Below are 20,977 nucleotides of genomic sequence, written 5' to 3'. Positions count from 1 at the left end.
TTCCTCAAGTGCGGTGCCCAGAACTGGATGCAATACTCCAGCTGAGGCCGAACTAGTGTCTTATACAAGTTCAACATAACTTCCTTGCTCTTGTACTCTATGCCCTTATTAATAAAGCCCAGGATACTGTATGCTTTATTAACTGCTCTCTCAACCTGTCCTGCCACCTTCAATTACTTATGCATAGATACACCCAGGTCCCTCTGCTCCTGCACCCCCTTTAGAATTGTACCCTTTATTTTATATTGTCTCTCCATGTTCTTCCTACCAAAATGAATCACTTCACATTTCTCTGCATTGAACTTCATCTGCCACCTGTCTGTCCATTCCACCAACTTGTCTATGTCCTTTTGAAGCTCTGCACTATCCTCCTCACAGTTCACAATGCTTCCAAGTTTCGTACCGTCTGCAAACTTTGAAATTGTGCCCTGTACACCAAGGTCTAGGTCATTAATATATATCAGGAAAAGCAAGGGTTCCAACACTGACCCCTGGGGAACTCCACTACAAACCTTCCTCCAGCCCTAAAAGCATCCATTAACCACTACTCTTTGTTTCCAATTTCATATCCATGTTGCTACCATCCCATTTATTCCATGAGTTATAACTTTGCTCACAGGTCTGTTGTGTGGCACTGTATCAAATGCCTTTTGAAAGTCCATGTACACCACCTCAACAGCAGTGCCCTCATCAACCCTTTCTGTTACCTCCTCAAAAACTCCAGCAAGTTAGATAAACATGATTTTCGCTTAAGAAATCCATGCTGGCTTTCCTTAATTAACTCGCATATATCCATGTGACTACTGATTTTGTACCTAATTAATTTTTCTAGAGGTTTTCCCACCACCAAAGTTAAACTGACTGGCCTGTAGTTGCTGGGCTGATCTTTACACCCTTTTTTTAACAAGGGTGTAACATTTGCAATTCTCCAGTTTCTGGCACCATCCCCGAGTCTAAGGAAGACTGAAAAATTATGGCCAGTGCCTCTGCAATTTCCACCCTCACTTCCCTCAGTATCCTTGGATGCATCTCATCCGGCCCTGGGGCGGCAGAGTGACGCAGTGGTTAGCACTGCAGCCTCACAGCTCCAGGGACCCGGGTTCAATTCTGGGTACTGCCTGTGCGGAGTTTGCAAGTTCTCCCTGTGACCGCGTGTGTTTTGGCTGGGTGCTCCGGTTTCCTCCCACTGCTAAAGACTTGCAGGTAATAGTTAAATTGGCCATTGTAAATTGCTCCTAGTGTAGGTAGGTGGTAGGAAATATGGGATTACTGTAGGGTTAGTATAAATGGGTATAAAAGCAAAATACTGTGGATGCTGGAAATCTGAAACAAAAACAAGAAATGCTGGAGTCACTCAGCAGGTCTGGCAGCATCTGTGGAAAGAGAAGCAGGGTTAACGTTTCGGGTCAGTGACCCTTCTTCGGAACTGACAAATATTAGAAAAGTCACAGATTATAAACAAGTGAGGTGGGGGTGGGGCAAGAGATAACAAAGGAGAAGGTGTAGATTGGACAAGGCCACATAGCTGATCAAAAGGTCATGGAGCAAAGGCAAACAATATGTTAATGGTGTGTTGAAAGACAAAGCATTAGTACAGAAAAGGTGTTAACGGACTGAATATTCAGTTTTAATATTTTTAATATTTGTCAGTTCCGAAGAAGGGTCACTGACCCGAAACATTAACTCTGATTCTCTTTCCACAGATGCTGCCAGACCTGCTGAGTAGTTCCAGCAGTTCTTGATATTATATTAGTATAAATGGGTGGTTCTTGGTCGGCACAGATTCTGTGGGCCGAAGGGCCTGTTTCAGTGCTGTATCTCTAAATTAAATAAAAAATACTTCCTCTTTATCAATTTTAAACCGCTCCAGTGTCTGACTTACCTCCTATTTCAACATTGCCTGAGTTGCATCTTCTTCCTCTGCAAAGTATTCATTTAATACCTCAGTTATGCCCTCTGCCTCCATGTGTAAATCCCCTTTCTGGTCCCTAATCGGCCCCACTCCTCCTTTTACCACCCTCTTACTATTTATCTGCCTATAGAAAATGTTGGGATTTCCTTTAATGCTAGCTGCCAGTCTCTTTTCATGCTCTCTCTTTGCTTCTTTTATTTTCTTTTTCACTTCCCCTCTGGACCTTCCAAATTCAGCCTGGTTCTCAATAGCATTTTCTACCTAGCATCTGTCATAAGTACACTTTTTCTTCTTTATCTTAATCTCTACCTCTTTTGTCATCCAGGGAGCTCTGGATTTGTTTTCTCTACTTTTCCCCTTCGAGGGAACATACCTTGACTGTGCCCAAACTATCTCTTCTTTGAGGGTAGCCCATTGTTCATCTACTGGTTTTCCTGCCAGCATTTGACTCCAATTTATTCGCCCTAGCTCCATTTTTACCCCATTGAAGTTGGCCTTCCCCCTAATTATTCTTACCCTGGATTGCTCTTTGTCCTTTCTCATAGTCAGCCTAAACCTTATGATACAATGATCACTATCCCCTAAATGTTCTCCTATTGTTACTTGATCCACTTGTCCTACCTCATTCCCAAGAATCAGCTCTACCAGTGCCTCCTTTCTCACTGGATTCGAAACATACTGCTGTAGAAAATTTTCCTGAACACATTCTAGGAACTCTTGCCCCTCACTGCCCTTTACACTACTATTATCCCAGTCTATGTTTGGATAATTAAAGTCTCCCATTATAACTACCCTATAATTTTTGCACATCACTGTAATTTCCTTACAAATTTGTTCCCTCACATCTTTTCCACTAGCTGGTGGCCTATAGACAACACCGAGCAATGTAACCTCACCTTTTTTGTTCCTTAGCTCGAGCCAAATTGATTCTGTCGTCTACCCCTCTGGGACATCCTTTTTCTCCAGCACTACAATGCTCTCCTTAATTAACATCGCCACCCCTTCACCTTTTTTCCTTTTCCTATCTTTCCTGAACAGCTTGTATCCAGGAATATTAAACACCCAGTCCTGCCCTTCTTTGAGCCAGGTCTCTGTTATAGCCACAACATCATATTTCCACATGGCAATCTGTGCCTGTACCTCAGCAGTCTTATTAACCACACTCTGTGCGTTCACATGCATGCACATTAACCCTGATTCAGATTTCATTACTTTCTCCCTTACTCTAACCCCACCCAATAACATACTCTTGTGCTATCTATCTGCCCCAGTGTTCTGTGCACCTTGGTATTCCTCTCTAATAATAATACACCTTCTTCTGGCAGGGCATGGATCCTGAAGAACCAAGACAGCATGGAGTGGGCTTCGCCATCAGAAACTCCTTGCTCAGCACGATAGAGCCTCCCTCAAATGGCTCGGAACGCATACTGTCCATCCGACTGCTCACCACCTCTGGTCCAGTACACCTACTCAGCATCTATGCTCCAACACTCTGCTCCCCACCTGAAGCTAAAGACCAGTTCTACGAGGAACTCCATAACATCATTAGTAGCATTCCCAACACCGAACACCTGTTCCTGCTGGGTGACTTTAATGCCAGGGTTGGGGCCGACCATGACTCATGGCCCTCCTGCCTTGGGCGCTATGGCGTTGGAAGGATGAATGAGAATGGGCAGAGACTGCTTGAGTTGTGTACCTATCATAACGTCTGCATCACCAACTCGTTTTTTCACACTAAACCCTGTCACCAGGTTTCATGGAGGCACCCAAGATCACGCCATTGGCACCAGCTAGACCTCATTGTCACAAGGCGAGTGGCCTTAAACAGTGTTCAAATCACACGCAGCTTTCACAGTGCGGACTGCGACACTGACCACTCCCTGGTGTGCAGCAAGGTTCGACTCAGACCAAAGAAGTTGCATCATTCCAAGCAGAAGGGCTGCCCGCGCATCAACACGAGCAGAATTTCTCACCCACAGCTGTTACAAAAATTTCTAAATTTACTTGTAACAGCCCTTCAAAACATTCCCACAGGGGATGCTGAGACCAAGTGGGCCCACATCAGAGACGCCATCTATGAGTCAGCTTTGACCACCTGCGGCAAAAGTGCGAAGAGAAATGCAGACTGGTTTCAATCTCATAATGAAGAGCTGGAACCTGTCATAGCCGCTAAGCGCATTGCACTGTTGAACTACAAGAAAGCCCCCAGCGATTTAACATCCGCAGCACTTAAAGCAGCCAGAAGCACTGCACAAAGAACAGCCAGGCGCTGCGCAAACGACTACTGGCAACACCTATGCAGTCATATTCAGCTGGCCTCAGACACCGGAAACATCAGAGAAATGTATGATGGCATTAAGAGAGCTCTTGGGCCAACCATCAAGAAGATCGCCCCCCTCAAATCTAAATCAGGGGACATAATCACAGACCAACGCAAACAAATGGACCGCTGGGTTGAGCACTACCTAGAACTGTACTCCAGGGAGAATGCTGTCACTGATACTGCCCTCAATGCAGCCCAGCCTCTACCAGTCATGGATGAGCTGGACATACAGCCAACCAAATCGGAACTCAGTGATGCCATTGATTCTCTAGCCAGCGGAAAAGCCCCTGGGAAGGACAGCATTACCCCTGAAATAATCAAGAGTGCCAAGCCTGCTATACTCTCAGCACTACATGAACTGCTTTGCCTGTGCTGGGACGAGGGTGCAGTACCACAGGACATGCGCGATGCCAATATCATCACCCTCTATAAAAACAAAGGTGACCGCGGTGACTGCAACAGCTACCGTGGAATCTCCCTGCTCAGCATAGTGGGGAAAGTCTTTGCTCGAGTCGCGCTGAACAGGCTCCAGAAGCGTCTACCCTGAGGCACAGTGTGGCTTTTGTGCAGAGAGATCGACCGTTGACATGCTGTTCTCCCTTCGTCAGATACAGGAGAAATGCCGTGAACAACAGATGCCCCTCTACATTGCTTTCATTGATCTCACCAAAGCCTTTGACCTCGTCAGCAGACGTGGTCTCTTCAGACTACTAGAAAAGATCGGATGTCCACCAAAGCTACTAAGTATCATCACCTCATTCCATGACAATATGAAAGGCACAATTCAACATGGTGGCTTCTCATCAGACCCCTTTCCTATCCTGAGTGGCGTGAAACAGGGCTGTGTTCTCGCACCCACACTTTTTGGGATTTTCTTCTCCCTGCTGCTTTCACATGCGTTCAAGTCCTCTGAAGAAGGAATTTTCCTCCACACAAGATCAGGGGGCAGGTTGTTCAACCTTGCCCGTCTAACAGCGAAGTCCAAAGTACGGAAAGTCTTCATCAGGGAACTCCTCTTTGCTGACGATGCTGCTTTAACATCTCACACTGAAGAGTGCCTGCAGAGTCTCATCGACAGGTTTGCGGCTGCCTGCAATGAATTTGGCCTAACCATCAGCCTCAAGAAAACGAACATCATGGGCAGGACGTCAGAAATGCTCCATCCATCAATATTGGCGACCACGCTCTGGAAGTGGTTCAAGAATTCACCTACCTAGGCTCAACTATCACCAGTAACCTGTCTCTAGATGCAGAAATCAACAAGTGCATGGGAAAGGCTTCCACTGCCATGTCCAAACTGGCCAAGAGAGTGTGGGAAAATGGCGCACTGACACGGAACACAAAAGTCCGAGTGTATCAGGCCTGTGTCCTCAGTACCTTGCTCTATGGCAGCGAGGCCTGGACAACGTATGTCAGCCAAGAGCGACGTCTCAATTCATTCCATCTTCGCTGGCTCCGGAGAATACTTGGCATCAGGTGGCAGGACCGTATCTCCAACACAGAAGTCCTCGAGGCAGCCAACATCCCCAGCTTGTACACACTACTGTGTCAGCGGCGCTTGAGATGGCTTGGCCATGTGAACCGCATGGAAGATGGCAGGATCCCCAAAGACACATTGTCCAGCGAGCTCGCCACTGGTATCAGACCCACCGGCCGTCCACATCTCCGCTTTAAAGACGTCTGCAAACGCGACATGAAATCCTGTGACATTGATCATAAGTTGTGGGAGTCAGTTGCCAGCGTTCGCCAGAGCTGGCGGGCAGCCATAAAGCCAGGGCTAAAATGTGGCGAGTCGAAGAGACTTAGTAGTTGGCAGGAAAAAAGACAGAGGCGCAAGGGGAGAGCCAACTGTGCAACAGCCCCGACAAACAAATTTCTCTGCAGCACCTGTGGAAGAGCCTGTCACTCTAGAATTGGCCTTTATAGCCACTCCAGGCGCTGCTTCACAAACCACTGACCACCTCCAGGCGCATATCCATTGTCTCTCGAGATAAGGAGGCCCAAAAGAATTTGCTCCTGGTTCCCATACCTCAGACAAGTTACCAGTTTTGCTTCCCTCCAATCTGACCTCCGTCTGAGGTTCCCATCCCCCTGACAATTTAGTTTAATCCCTCTCCAATAGCACTAGCAAATCTCCCTGCGAGGATATTCGTCCCAGTCCTGCTAAGATGCAACCCGTCCATCTTGTACAGATCCCACCTGCCCCAGAACTGGTCCCAATCTCACAGAAATCTGATCCCCTCCCTCCTACACCAGTTCTCCAGCCACATGTTCAATCACTCAATTTCCTTATTCCTACGCTCACTTGCATGTGAGACTGGATTAATCCTGAGAATACTGCTTTTGAGGTCTTGCTTTTTAATCTCCTTCCTAGTTCCCATGAAATCTGCTTTCAGGACCTTACCCCCCCCCCCCCCCCCCTTCATACCTATGTCATTGAGGAGAGATTGAGCACAATGGACCTTTATTCCCTGGAGCATGAGAGGTGATCTAATTGAAAAGTATAACATTATTAGAGAGCTTGACGGGGTAGGTGCCGAGAGGCTGTTTCTCAGAGCTGAGAGTTTAAAAATAGGGGTCATAGACTCAAGATAAGGGGTTGGCCATTTTGGACTGAGATGATGAATCTCTTCAACACAGAGGTTTGTGAATCTTTGGAATTCTCTAGCCCAGAGGTTGTGGATGCTCTGTCGATGAGTATATTCAATGCTGAGATGGACAGATTTTTTGGACTCTTGGGGAGTTGATTTAGAAGTTCAGCCTTGAACTTATTAAATGGCACGGCAGACATGAAGGGCCGAATAGCCTCTCCATGCTTTATTGTCTGATGGTGTTTTGCGGGGAGAAAAGAAAGGCACAGCGCCACCTACATGGAGGATGTCACTGCGCCACCTGTCGTTTGGAAGACTCAGCACCTCCTGCGGTGGGAGGACTCGGCGCCCCCTGCGGTGGGAGGACTCGGCGCCTCCTGCTGCGGAAAGACTCGGCGCCCCCTGCGGTTGGAGGACTCGGCGCCTCCTGCTGCGGGGAGACTCGGCGCCCCCTGCGGTGGGAGGACTCGGCGCCCCCTGCGGTGGGAGGACTCGGCGCCTCCTGCTGCGGGAAGACTCGGCGCCCCCTGCGGTTGGAGGACTCCTCCCGCCTCGCGTCTCCCCCGGTCCTGCTCCTGCCCGTCAGGCTGTGCGTTGTTCTGTGAGTCAGTGTGGCGGCACCATGGATGTGAACGTGAACGACAGCGACTGGCGGAGCCTCGCATTTCGGCAGAAAGTGGTGGCGCAGATGTGAGTATGGAAGCGGGGCAAATCCGCAACGGCAGACACGGTCCCGGGCCTCGGAACCACCGCAGGGCCGGGGAATGAACCTAGGCCTAGACACCGGGGGAGACCTCGGGCTTTGCTGAGAATCGCTGCCGGGTGACAGCTTCCTGCGTGGGCGAGAGATCCGGAGCTGCCTCTTAATGAGTGTAAGCTCCGGAACTGAGAGGGGCCAAGGCAGGGCAGCGGATTCTCATCCACCCCCCCCAGATCTCCCACATTTACTCCTCTATTCCAGCCACCCCTGAACCCTTCCGATCATTCCCCCGTCATTTCACCCGCATCAGCACCCTCCCAGCAACCCCCCCCCCATCAAACCCCCACCCCCATCAAACCCCCACCCCCCTCATCGACCACCCATTTATCCAACCCCCCCCATCAACCCTTTCATCAGCCCCCCCATCAACCCCTTCATCAATCCCCCCATCAACCCCTTCATCAATCCCCCCATCAACCCCTTCATCAATCCCCCCATCAACCCCTTCATCAAGCCCCCCATCAACCCTTTCATCAGCCCCCCCATCAACCCTTTCATCAGCCCCCCCATCAACCCTTTCATCAGCCCCCCCATCAACCCTTTCATCAGCCCCCCCATCAACCCCTTCATCAAGCCCCCCATCAACCCTTTCATCAGCCCCCCCATCAACCCTTTCATCAGCCCCCCCATCAACCCCTTCATCAATCCCCCCCATCAACCCCTTCATCAACCCCTTCATCAATCCCCCCATCAACCCCTTCATCAAGCCCCCATCAACCCCTTCATCAATCCCCCCCATCAACCCCTTCATCAATCCCCCCATCAACCCCTTCATCAATCCCCCCATCAACCCCTTCATCAATCCCCTCCATCAACCCCTTCATCAACCCCTTCATCAACCCCTTCATCAATCCCCCCCATCAACCCCTTCATCAACCCCCCCACCAACCCCTTCATCAATCCCCCATCAACTCCTTCATCAGTCCCCTCGTCAACCCCCCCATCACCAACCCCCCCATCACCAACCCCCCCATCACCAACCCCCCCATCACCACCCCCCCCATCACCAACCCCCCCATCACCAACCCCCCCCATCACCAACCCCATCTCACCCTCCCTCCACTCACCCTCCCTCCACTCACCCTCCCTCCACTCACCCTCCCTCCACTCACCCTCCCTCCACTCACCCTCCCTCCACTCACCCTCCCTCAATTCGCCCTCCCTCAATTCGCCCCCTCTCTACTTACCCCCTCTCTACTCACCCCCTCTCTACTCACCCTCTCTCTACTCACCCTCTCTCTACTCACCCCCTCTCTACTCACCCCCTCTCTACTCACCCCCTCTCTACTCACCCCCTCTCTACTCACCCCCTCTCTACTCACCCCCTCTCTACTCACCCCCTCTCTACTCACCCCCTCTCTACTCACCCCCTCTCTACTCACCCCCTCTCTACTCACCCCCTCTCTACTCACCCCCTCTCTACTCACCCCCTCTCTACTCACCCCCTCTCTACTCACCCCCTCTCTACTCACCCCCTCTCTACTCACCCCCTCTCTACTCACCCCCTCTCTACTCACCCCCTCTCTACTCACCCCCTCTCTACTCACCCCCTCTCTACTCACCCCCTCTCTACTCACCCCCTCTCTACTCACCCCCTCTCTACTCACCCCCTCTCTACTCACCCCCTCTCTACTCACCCCCTCTCTACTCACCCCCTCTCTACTCACCCCCTCTCTACTCACCCCCTCTCATCTCACCCCCTCTCATCTCACCCCCTCTCATCTCACCCCTCACCCCCCACTCATCTCACCCCCCACTCATCTCACCCCCCACTCAACTCACCCTCCCTCAACTCAACTTCCCTCAACTCACCCTCCCTCAACTCACCCTCCCTCAACTCACCCTCCCTCAACTCACCCTCCCTCAACTCACCCTCCCTCAACTCACCCTCCCTCAACTCACCCTCCCTCAACTCACCCTCCCTCAACTCACCCTCCCTCAACTCACCCTCCCTCAATTCTCCCCTCTCTACTCACCCCCTCTCTACTCACCCCCTCTCTACTCACCCCTCTCTACTCACCCCCTCTCATCTCACCCCCTCTCATCTCACCCCCCCCTCAACTCACCCTCCCTCAACTCACCCTCCCTCAACTCACCCTCCCTCAACTCACCCTCCCTCTACTCACCCCCTCTCTACTCACCCCCTCTCTACTCACCCCCTCTCTACTCACCCCTCTCTACTCACCCCCTCTCTACTCACCCCCTCTCGACTCACCCCCTCTCGACTCACCCCCTCTCGACTCACCCCCATCACCCCCCCTCATCACCCCCCTCACCCCCTCACCCCCCACCCCCCCTCACCCCCCTCACCCCCCCTCACCCCCCCTCACCCCCCCTCATCACCCCCCTCAACCCCCCCTCACCCCCCCTCACCACCCCCTCATCCACCCCCCTCACATCACCCCCCTCATCTCATCTCATCTCACCTCCCCTCCCCTCATCTCACCCACTCCCTCGTCTCGCCCCCCCCTCGTCTCGCCCCCCCCCTCGTCTCGCCCCGCCCCTCGTCTCGCCCCCCCTCGTCTCGCGCCCCCTCGCCTCGCGCCCCCCTCGCCTCGCGCCCCCTCACCTCGCCCACCCCTCATCTCACCAGCCTCATCTTACCCCCCATCTTACCTACCTGATCACACCCCCCCCTCAACTCACCCCGCTCATCTCACCCCTTCAACTCTCCCTAACTCAACTCACCAGCCTCGTCTCGCCCCCCCCTCGTCTCGCCCCCCCCTCGTCTCGCCCCCCCCTCGTCTCGCCCCCCCCTCGTCTCGCCCCCCCCTCGTCTCGCCCCCCCCTCGTCTCGCCCCCCCTCGTCTCGCCCCCCCCTCGTCTCGCCCCCCTTCGTCTCGCCCCCCCCTTCGTCTCGCCCCCCCCTTCGTCTCGCCCCCCCCTTCCTCTCGCCCCCTTCCTCTCGCCCCCCTTCCTCTCGCCCCCCCTTCCTCTCGCCCCCCCTCCTCTCGCCCCCCTCGACCCCCTCACCTCGAATCCCTCACCTCGACCCCCCTCACCTCGCCCCCCCCTCACCTCGCCCCCCCCTCACCTCGCCCCCCCTCACCTCGCCCCCCCTCACATCGCCACCCCCTCACCTCGCCCCCCCTCACCTCGCCCCCCCCCTCACCTCGCCCCCCGCTCAACTCGCCCCCCCGCTCAACTCGCCCCCCCGCTCAACTCGCCCCCCCGCTCAACTCGCCCCCCCGCTCAACTCGCCCCCCGCTCAACTCGCCCCCCCCGCTCAACTCGCCCCCCCGCTCAACTCGTCCCCCTCTCTGCTCTCCCCCTCTCTGCTCTCCCCCTCTCTGCTCTCCCCCTCTCTGCTCTCCCCCTCTCTGCCCTCCCCCTCTCTGCCCTCCCCCCTCTCTGCCTCCCCCTCTCTGCCCTCCCCCTCTCTGCCCTCCCCTCTCTGCCCTCCCCCTCTCTGCCCTCCCCCTCTCTGCCCACCCCCTCTCTGCCCTCCCCCTCTCTGCCACCCCCTCTCTGCTCACCCCCTCTCTGCTCACCCCCTCTCTGCTCACCCCCTCTCTGCTCACCCCTCTCTGCTCACCCCCTCTCTACTCACCCCCCTCTCAACTCCCCCCCATAACCCCCTCAAATCACCTCCCCTCAAATCACCCCCCTCAACTCAACCTCCCTCAATTCACCCCCTCTCGACTCACCCTCCTCATCTCACCCCCCCATCACTTCCCATATCTCTCCCCCAATCATCCCCGCTCACTCACCCCCCTCATTTCACCCGCCCATTTACCCCTCATCTTACCCCCCTCATCTTACCCCCCTCATCTTACCCCCCTCATCTTACCCCCCTCATCTTACCCCCCTCATCTTACCCCCCTCATCTCACTCCCCCTCAACTCACCCCGCTCATCTCGCCCCTTCAACTCACCCTAACTCAACTCATCTCCCTCGTCCCGCCCCCCCCTCGTCCCGCCCCCCCCTCGTCCCGCCCCCCCCTCGTCCCCCGCCCCCCCCTCGTCCCGCCCCCCCCCTCGTCCCGCCCCCCCCTCGTCCCGCCCCCCCCTCGTCCCGCCCCCCCCTCGTCCCGCCCCCCCCTCGTCCCGCCCCCCCCTCGTCCCGCCCCCCCCCTCGTCCCGCCCCCCCCTCGTCCCGCCCCCCCCTCGTCCCGCCCCCCCTCGTCCCGCCCCCCCCTCGTCCCGCCCCCCCCTCGTCCCGCCCCCCCCTCGTCCCGCCCCCCCCTCGTCCCGCCCCCCCCTCGTCCCGCCCCCCCCTCGTCCCGCCCCCCCCTCGTCCCGCCCCCCCCTCGTCCCGCCCCCCCCCTCGTCCCGCCCCCCCCTCGTCCCGCCCCCCCCTCGTCCCGCCCCCCCCCTCGTCCCGCCCCCCCCTCGTCCCGCCCCCCCCTCGTCCCGCCCCCCCCTCGTCCCGCCCCCCCCTCGTCCCGCCCCCCCTCGTCCCGCCCCCCCCTCGTCCCGCCCCCCCCTCGTCCCGCCCCCCCCTCGTCCCGCCCCCCCCTCGTCCCGCCCCCCCCTCGTCCCGCCCCCCCTCGTCCCGCCCCCCCCCTCGTCCCGCCCCCCCCTCGTCCCGCCCCCCCCTCGTCCCTCCCGCCCCCCCCTCGTCCCGCCCCCCCCTCGTCCCGCCCCCCCCTCGTCCCGCCCCCCCCTCGTCCCGCCCCCCCTCGTCCCGCCCCCCCTCGTCCCGCCCCCCCCTCGTCCCGCCCCCCCCTCGTCCCGCCCCCCACTCGTCCCGCCCCCCCACTCGACTCGCCCCCCCACTCGACTCGCCCCCCCACTCATCTCAACCTCCCTCAATTCACCCCCCACTCATCTCAACCTCCCTCAATTCCCCCCCCTCTCGACTCACCCTCCTCATCTCACCCCCCCATCACGTCCCATATCTCTCCCCCAATCATCCCCGCTCAACTCACCCCCCTCATCTCACCTGCCCATTTACCCCCCCATCTTACCCCCCTCATCGCACCCCCCCTCAACTCACCCCGCTCATCTCACCCCGCTCATCTCACCCCTTCAACTCACCCTAACTCAACTCATCCCCCTCGTCTCGCCCCCCCCTCGTCTCGCCCCCCCCCTCGTCTCGCCCCCCCCCTCGTCTCGCCCCCCCCTCGTCTCGCCCCCCCCTCTACTCGCCCCCCCTCGTCTCGCCCCCCCTCGTCTCGCCCCCCCCCTCGTCTCGCCCCCCCCTCTACTCACCCCGCTCATCTCACCCCTTCAACTCACCCTAACTCAACTCATCCCCCTCCTCTCGCCCCCCTCCTCTCGCCCGCCCACTCAACTCGCCCCCCCACTCAACTCGCCCTCCCACTCAACTCGCCCCCCCACTCAACTCGCCCCCCCACTCAACTCGCCCCCCCCCTCATCTCGCCCCCCCTCTCTGCTCTCCCCCTCTCTGCTCTCCCCCTCTCTGCTCTCCCCCTCTCTGCTCTCCCCCTCTCTGCTCTCCCCCTCTCTGCTCTCCCCCTCTCTGCTCTCCCCCTCTCTGCTCCCCCCCTCTCTGCTCCCCCCCTCTCTGCTCCCCCCCTCTCTGCTCCCCCCCTCTCTGCTCCCCCCCTCTCTGCTCCCCCCCTCTCTGCTCCCCCCCTCTCTGCTCCCCCCCTCTCTGCTCCCCCCCTCTCTGCTCCCCCCCTCTCTGCTCCCCCCCTCTCTGCGCACCCCCTCTCTGCTCTCCCCCTCTCTGCTCTCCCCCTCTCTACTCACCCCCTCTCTACTCACCCCCTCTCAACTCCCCCCCCATAACCCCCTCAAATCACCTCCCCTCAACTCAACCTCCCTCAACTCAACCTCCCTCAATTCACCCCCTCTCGACTCACCCTCCTCATCTCACCCCCCCATCACTTCCCATATATCTCCCCCAATCATCCCCGCTCAACTCACCCCCCTCATTTCACCCGCCCATTTACCCCTCATCTTACCCCCCTCATCTTACCCCCCTCATCTTACCCCCCTCATCTTACCCCCCTCATCTCACCCCCCTCATCTCACCCCCCCTCAACTCACCCCGCTCATCTCGCCCCTTCAACTCACCCTAACTCAACTCATCCCCCTCGTCCCGCCCCCCCTCGTCCCGCCCCCCCTCGTCCCGCCCCCCCCCTCGTCCCGCCCCCCCCTCGTCCCGCCCCCCCCTCGTCCCGCCCCCCCCTCGTCCCGCCCCCCCTCGTCCCGCCCCCCCCTCGTCCCGCCCCCCCCTCGTCCCGCCCCCCCCTCGTCCCGCCCCCCCCTCGTCCCGCCCCCCCCCTCGTCCCGCCCCCCCCTCGTCCCGCCCCCCCTCGTCCCGCGCCCCCCCCTCGTCCCGCGCCCCCCCTCGTCCCGCGCCCCCCCCTCGTCCCGCGCCCCCCCCTCGTCCCGCGCCCCCCCCTCGTCCCGCGCCCCCCCCTCGTCCCGCGCCCCCCCCTCGTCCCGCGCCCCCCCTCGTCCCGCGCCCCCCCTCGTCCCGCCCCCCCCTCGTCCCGCCCCCCCTCGTCCCGCCCCCCCTCGTCCCGCCCCCCCTCGTCCCGCCCCCCCTCCTCCCGCCCCCCCCTCCTCCCGCCCCCCCCTCCTCCCGCCCCCCCTCCTCCCGCCCACCCCTCCTCTCGCCCCACCCTCCCCTCGCCCCACCCTCCCCTCGCCCCCCCCACTCGACTCGCCCCCCCACTCGACTCGCCCCCCCACTCGACTCGCCCCCCCACTCGACTCGCCCCCCACTCGACTCGCCCCCCCACTCGGCTCGCCCCCCTCTCCGCTCGCCCCCCTCTCCGCTCGCCCCCCTCTCCGCTCGCCCCCCTCTCCGCTCGCCCCCCTTCTCCGCTCGCCCGCCCGCTCCTCACGCCCCCAGCTCCGCCCGCCTCCCCCCGCTCCGCCCGCCCCCCTCTCCGCTCGCCCCCCTCTCCGCTCGCCCCCCTCTCCGCTCGCCCCCCTCTCCGCTCGCCCCCCTCTCCGCTCGCCCCCCTTCTCCGCTCGCCCGCCCGCTCCTCACGCCCCCAGCTCCGCCCGCCTCCCCCGCTCCGCCCGCCCCCCGCTCCGTCCGCCCCCCTCAACGCACCCCCCTCAACGCACCCCCCTCAACGCACCCCCCTCAACGCACCCCCCTCAACGCACCCCCCTCAACTCAATCCTCATCTGACCCACCTCATCTCACCCCCCCTCAACTCACCCCCCCCTCAACTCACCCCCCCCTCAACTCACCCCCCCTCAACTCACCCCCCCCTCAACTCACCCCCCCCTCAACTCACCCCCCCCTCAACTCACCCCCCCCTCAACTCACCCCCCCCTCAACTCACCCCCCCCTCAACTCACCCCCCCCTCTCGCCCCCCCCCTCTCGCCCCCCCTCCTCTCGCCCCCCCTCCTCTCGCCCCCCCTCCTCTCGCCCCCCCTCCTCTCGCCCCCCCTCCTCTCGCCTCCCCCTCCTCTCGCCCCCCCCTCAGCTCGCCCCCCCCCTCAGCTCGCCCCCCCCTCAGCTCTCCCCCCCCTCAGCTCTCCCCCCCTCAGCTCTCCCCCCCCTCAGCTCTCCCCCCCCCCTCAGCTCTCCCCCCCCTCAGCTCTCCCTCCCCCTCAGCTCTCCCCCCCCCCTCAGCTCTCCCCCCCCCCTCAGCTCTCCCCCCCCCCTCAGCTCTCCCCCCCCCCCTCAGCTCTCCCCCCCCCCTCAGCTCTCCTCCCCCTCAGCTCTCCCCCCCCTCAGCTCTCCCCCCCCTCAGCTCTCCCCCCCTCAGCTCTCCCCCCCTCAGCTCGCCCCCCTCTCCCCCGCACGCCCCCCTCTCCCCCGCACGCCCCCCTCTCCCCCGCACGCCCCCCTCTCCCCCGCACGCCCCCCTCTCCCCCGCACGCCCCATCTCCCCCGCACGCCCCATCTCCCCCGCACGCCCCCCTCTCCCCCGCACACCCCCCTCTCCCCCGCTCGCCCCCCTCTCTCCCCACTCCCCCCCTCTCCCCCGCTCGCCCCCCTCTCCCCCGCTCGCCCCCCTCTCCCCCGCTCCCCCGCTCCCCCGCTCGCCCCCCCCTCCCCCGCTCGCCCCCCCTCGTCCCGCCCCCCCGTCCCGCCCCCCCGTCCCGCCCCCCCTCGTCCCGCCCCCCCTCGTCCCGCCCCCCCTCGTCCCGCCCCCCCTCGTCCCGCCCCCCCTCGTCCCGCCCCCCCTCGTCCCGCACCCCCTCGTCCCGCACCCCCTCGTCCCGCACCCCCTCGTCCCGCCCCCCCCTCGTCCCGCCCCCCCCTCGTCCCGCGCCCGCCCTCGTCCCGCGCCCCCCCTCGTCCCGCGCCCCCCCTCGTCCCGCGCCCCCCCTCGTCCCGCGCCCCCCCTCGTCCCGCGCCCCCCCTCGTCCCGCGCCCCCCTCGTCCCGCGCCCCCCCTCGTCCCGCGCCCCCCCTCGTCCCGCGCCCCCCCTCGTCCCGCGCCCCCCCTCGTCCCGCGCCCCCCTCGTCCCGCGCCCCCCCTCGTCCCGCGCCCCCCCTCGTCCCGCGCCCCCCCTCGTCCCGCGCCCCCCCTCGTCCCGCGCCCCCCCTCGTCCCGCGCCCCCCCTCGTCCCGCGCCCCCCCTCGTCCCGCGCCCCCCCTCGTCCCGCGCCCCCCCTCGTCCCGCGCCCCCCCTCGTCCCGCGCCCCCCTCGTCCCGCGCCCCCCCTCGTCCCGCGCCCCCCCTCGTCCCGCGCCCCCCCTCGTCCCGCGCCCCCCCTCGTCCCGCGCCCCCCCTCGTCCCGCGCCCCCCCTCGTCCCGCGCCCCCCCTCGTCCCGCGCCCCCCCTCGTCCCGCGCCCCCCCTCGTCCCGCGCCCCCCCTCGTCCCGCGCCCCCCCTCGTCCCGCGCCCCCCCTCGTCCCGCGCCCCCCCTCGTCCCGCGCCCCCCCTCGTCCCGCGCCCCCCCTCGTCCCGCGCCCCCCCTCGTCCCGCGCCCCCCTCGTCCCGCGCCCCCCCTCGTCCCGCGCCCCCCCTCGTCCCGCGCCCCCCCTCGTCCCGCGCCCCCCCTCGTCCCGCGCCCCCCCTCGTCCCGCGCCCCCCCTCGTCCCGCGCCCCCCTCGTCCCGCGCCCCCCCTCGTCCCGCGCCCCCCCTCGTCCCGCGCCCCCCCTCGTCCCGCGCCCCCCCTCGTCCCGCGCCCCCCCTCGTCCCGCGCCCCCCCTCGTCCCGCGCCCCCCCTCGTCCCGCGCCCCCCCTCGTCCCGCGCCCCCCCTCGTCCCGCGCCCCCCCTCGTCCCGCGCCCCCCCTCGTCCCGCGCCCCCCCTCGTCCCGCGCCCCCCCTCGTCCCGCGCCCCCCCTCGTCCCGCGCCCCCCCTCGTCCCGCGCCCCCCCTCGTCCCGCGCCCCCCCTCGTCCCGCGCCCCCCCTCGTCCCGCGCCCCCCCTCGTCCCGCGCCCCCCCTCGTCCCGCGCCCCCCCTCGTCCCGCGCCCCCCCTCGTCCCGCGCCCCCCCTCGTCCCGCGCCCCCCCTCGTCCCGCGCCCCCCCTCGTCCCGCGCCCCCCCTCGTCCCGCCCCCCCCCTCGTCCCGCCCCCCCCCTCGTCCCGCCCCCCCTCGTCCCGCCCCCCCCTCGTCCCGCCCCCCCCTCGTCCCGCCCCCCCCCCCTCGTCTCGCCCCCCTCGTCTCGCCCCCCTCCTCTCGCCCCCCTCCTCTCGCCCCCCCTCCTCTCGCCCCCCCCTCCTCTCGCCCCCCCCTCCTCTCGCCCCCCCCTCCTCTCGCCCCCCTCCTCTCGCCCCCCTCCTCTCGCCCCCCCCTCCTCTCGCCCCCCCTCCTCTCGCCCCCCCTCCTCTCGCCCCCCCTCCTCTCGCCCCCCCTCCTCTCGCCCCCCCTCCTCTCGCCCCCCCTCCTCTCGCCCCCCCTCCTCTCGCCCCCCCCCTCTCGCCCCCCCTCCTCTCGCCCCCCCTCCTCTCGCCCCCCCTCCTCTCGCCCCCCCTCCTCTCGCCCCCCCTCCTCTCGCCCCCCCTCCTCTCGCCCCCCCTCCTCTCGCCCCCCCTCCTCTCGCCCCCCCCTCCTCTCGCCCACCCCTCCTCTCGCCTCGCCCTCCCCTCGCCTCGCCCTCCCCTCGCCCCGCCCTCCCCTCGCTCCGCCCGCCCCCGCAACGCACCCCCCGCAACGCACCCCCCGCAACGCACCCCCCGCAACGCACCCCCCTCAACGCACCCCCCTCAACGCACCCCCCTCAACGCACCCCCCTCAACGCACCCCCCTCAACGCACCCCCCTCAACGCACCCCCCTCAACGCACCCCCCTCAACGCACCCCCCTCAACGCACCCCCCTCAACGCACCCCCCTCAACGCACCCCCCTCAACGCACCCCCCTCAACGCACCCCCCTCAACGCACCCCCCTCAACGCACCCCCCTCAACGCACCCCCCTCAACGCACCCCCCTCAACGCACCCCCCTCAACGCACCCCCCTCAACGCACCCCCCTCAACGCACCCCCCTCAACGCACCCCCCTCAACGCACCCCCCTCAACGCACCCCCCTCAACGCACCCCCCTCAACGCACCCCCCTCAACGCACCCCCCTCAACGCACCCCCCTCAACGCACCCCCCTCAACGCACCCCCCTCAACGCACCCCCCTCAACGCACCCCCCTCAACGCACCCCCCTCAACGCACCCCCCTCAACGCACCCCCCCCCTCAACGCACCCCCCTCAACGCACCCCCCTCAACGCACCCCCCTCAACGCACCCCCCTCACGCACCCCCCTCAACGCACCCCCCTCAACGCACCCCCCTCAACGCACCCCCCTCAACGCACCCCCCTCAACGCACCCCCCTCAACTCACCCCCCTCAACTCACCCCCCTCAGACCCACCTCAACTCACCCCCCCTCAACTCACCCCGCTCATCTCACCCCTTCAACTCACCCTAACTCAACTCATCCCCCCTCTCGCCCCCTCCTCTCGCCCCCCCTCCTCTCGCCCCCCCTCCTCTCGCCCCCCCTCCTCTCGCCCCCCCTCCTCTCGCCCCCCCTCCTCTCGCCCCCCCTCCTCTCGCCCCCCCTCCTCTCGCCCCCCCTCCTCTCGCCCCCCCTCCTCTCGCCCCCCCTCCTCTCGCCCCCCTCCTCTCGCCCCCCCTCCTCTCGCCCCCCCTCCTCTCGCCCCCCCTCCTCTCGCCCCCCCTCCTCTCGCCCCCCCTCCTCTCGCCCCCCCTCCTCTCGCCCCCCCTCCTCTCGCCCCCCCTCCTCTCGCCCCCCCCTCCTCTCGCCCCCCCTCCTCTCGCCCCCCCCTCCTCTCGCCCCCCCCTCCTCTCGCCCCCCCCTCCTCTCGCCCCCCCTCCTCTCGCCCCCCCCTCCTCTCGCCCCCCCTCCTCTCGCCCCCCCTCCTCTCGCCCCCCCTCCTCTCGCCCCCCCTCCTCTCGCCCCCCCTCCTCTCGCCCCCCCTCCTCTCGCCCCCCCTCCTCTCGCCCCCCCTCCTCTCGCCCCCCCTCCTCTCGCCCCCCCTCCTCTCGCCCCCCCTCCTCTCGCCCCCCCTCCTCTCGCCCCCCTCCTCTCGCCCCCCCTCCTCTCGCCCCCCCTCCTCTCGCCCCCCCTCCTCTCGCCCCCCCTCCTCTCGCCCCCCCTCCTCTCGCCCCCCCTCCTCTCGCCCCCCTCCTCTCGCCCCCCCTCCTCTCGCCCCCCCTCCTCTCGCCCCCCCTCCTCTCGCCCCCCCTCCTCTCGCCCCCCCTCCTCTCGCCCCCCCTCCTCTCGCCCCCCCTCCTCTCGCCCCCCCCTCCTCTCGCCCCCCCTCCTCTCGCCCCCCCTCCTCTCGCCCCCCCCTCCTCTCGCCCCCCCCTCCTCTCGCCCCCCCCTCCTCTCGCCCCCCCCTCCTCTCGCCCCCCCCTCCTCTCGCCCCCCCCTCCTCTCGCCCCCCCCTCCTCTCGCCCCCCCTCCTCTCGCCCCCCCCTCCTCTCGCCCCCCCCTCCTCTCTCGCCCCCCCTCCTCTCGCCCCCCCCTCCTCTCGCCCCCCCCTCCTCTCGCCCCCCCTCCTCTCGCCCCCCCTCCTCTCGCCCCCCCTCCTCTCGCCCCCCCTCCTCTCGCCCCCCCTCCTCTCGCCCCCCCTCCTCTCGCCCCCCCTCCTCTCGCCCCCCCTCCTCTCGCCCCCCCTCCTCTCGCCCCCCCTCCTCTCGCCCCCCCCCTCTCGCCCCCCCCTCTCGCCCCCCCCTCCTCTCGCCCCCCCCTCCTCTCGCCCCCCCCTCCTCTCGCCCCCCCTCCTCTCGCCCCCCCCTCCTCTCGCCCCCCCCTCCTCTCGCCCCCCCCTCCTCTCGCCCCCGCCGCGCCTCGCCCCCCTCATCTCACCCGCCCATCTTACCCACCTCATCACACCCCCCCCATCTACCCACCCCCGCTCAACCCCCCCCCATCACCCCCCTCATTTCACCTCCCTCAAATCACCCCCCTCAACCCCCCCCTCGACTCACCCCCCTCATCTCACCCCCCCATCACTTCCCATATCTCTCCCCCGATCATCCCCCCTCAAGTCGCCCCCCTCAAGTCGCCCCCCTCAAGTCGCCCCCCTCAAGTCGCCCCCCTCAAGTCGCCCCCCTCAAGTCGCCCCCCTCAAGTCGCCCCCCTCAAGTCGCCCCCCTCAAGTCGCCCCCCTCAAGTCGCCCCCCTCAAGTCGCCCCCCTCAAGTCGCCCCCCTCAAGTCGCCCCCCTCAAGTCGCCCCCCTCAAGTCGCCCCCCTCAAGTCGCCCCCCTCAAGTCGCCCCCCTCAAAGTCGCCCCCCTCAAGTCGCCCCCCTCAAGTCGCCCCCCTCAAGTCGCCCCCCTCAAGTCGCCCCCCTTCAAGTCGCCCCCCTTCAAGTCGCCCCCCTTCAAGTCGCCCCCCTTCAAGTCGCCCCCCCTCAAGTCGCCCCCCCTCAAGTCGCCCCCCCTCAACTCGCCCCCCCTCAACTCGCCCCCCCTCAACTCGCCCCCCCTCAACTCGCCCCCCCTCAACTCGGCCCCCCTCAGCTCGCCCCCCTCAGCTCGCCCCCCCTCAGCTCGCCCCCCCTCAGCTCGCCCCCCCTCAGCTCGCCCCCCCTCAGCTCGCCCCCCCTCAGCTCGCCCCCCCCCTCAGCTCGCCCCCCCCCTCAGCTCGCCCCCCCCCTCAGCTCGCCCCCCCCCCCTCAGCTCGCCCCCCCCCTCAGCTCGCCCCCCCTCAGCTCGCCCCCCCTCAGTTCGCCCCCCCTCAGTTCGCCCCCCTCAGTTCGCCCCCCCTCACCTCGACCCCCCTCACCTCGACCCCCCTCACCTCGACCCCCCTCACCTCGACCCCCCTCACCTCGACCCCCCTCACCTCGACCCCCCTCACCTCGACCCCCCTCACCTCGACCCCCCCTCACCTCGACCCCCCTCACCTCGACCCCCCTCACCTCGACCCCCCTCACCTCGACCCCCCTCACCTCGACCCCCCTCACCTCGACCCCCCTCACCTCGACCCCCCTCACCTCGACCCCCTCACCTCGACCCCCCTCACCTCGACCCCCCTCACCTCGCCCCCCCTCACCTCGCCCCCCCTTCCTCTCGCCCCCCCCTGCGCCTCGCCCCC

At 64.8% G+C, this 20,977-nt stretch overlaps 1 protein-coding gene across 4 annotated transcripts in view; it reads left to right on the top strand.

Moving 5' to 3' along the window:
- The first annotated feature begins 7,361 nt into the window (after nucleotides 1–7,361).
- Nucleotides 7,362–20,977, top strand: part of med15 (mediator complex subunit 15) — a 219,181-nt gene continuing 205,565 nt past the window's right edge. For all 4 annotated transcript variants that reach the window (XM_068055440.1, XM_068055438.1, XM_068055439.1 and 1 more), the window contains exon 1: nucleotides 7,362–7,516. In XM_068055440.1, the coding sequence (XP_067911541.1) occupies nucleotides 7,449–7,516 (68 nt within the window). In that variant the 5' untranslated portion in view covers nucleotides 7,362–7,448. The remainder of the gene's footprint in view (nucleotides 7,517–20,977) is intronic.

The sequence above is a fragment of the Heterodontus francisci genome, chromosome 23, assembly GCF_036365525.1.
Source record: "Heterodontus francisci isolate sHetFra1 chromosome 23, sHetFra1.hap1, whole genome shotgun sequence".
NCBI lineage: Eukaryota > Metazoa > Chordata > Chondrichthyes > Heterodontiformes > Heterodontidae > Heterodontus > Heterodontus francisci.
Note: the sequence above shows the minus strand (reverse complement) of the source record. Positions and strands in the feature narration are given on the sequence as shown.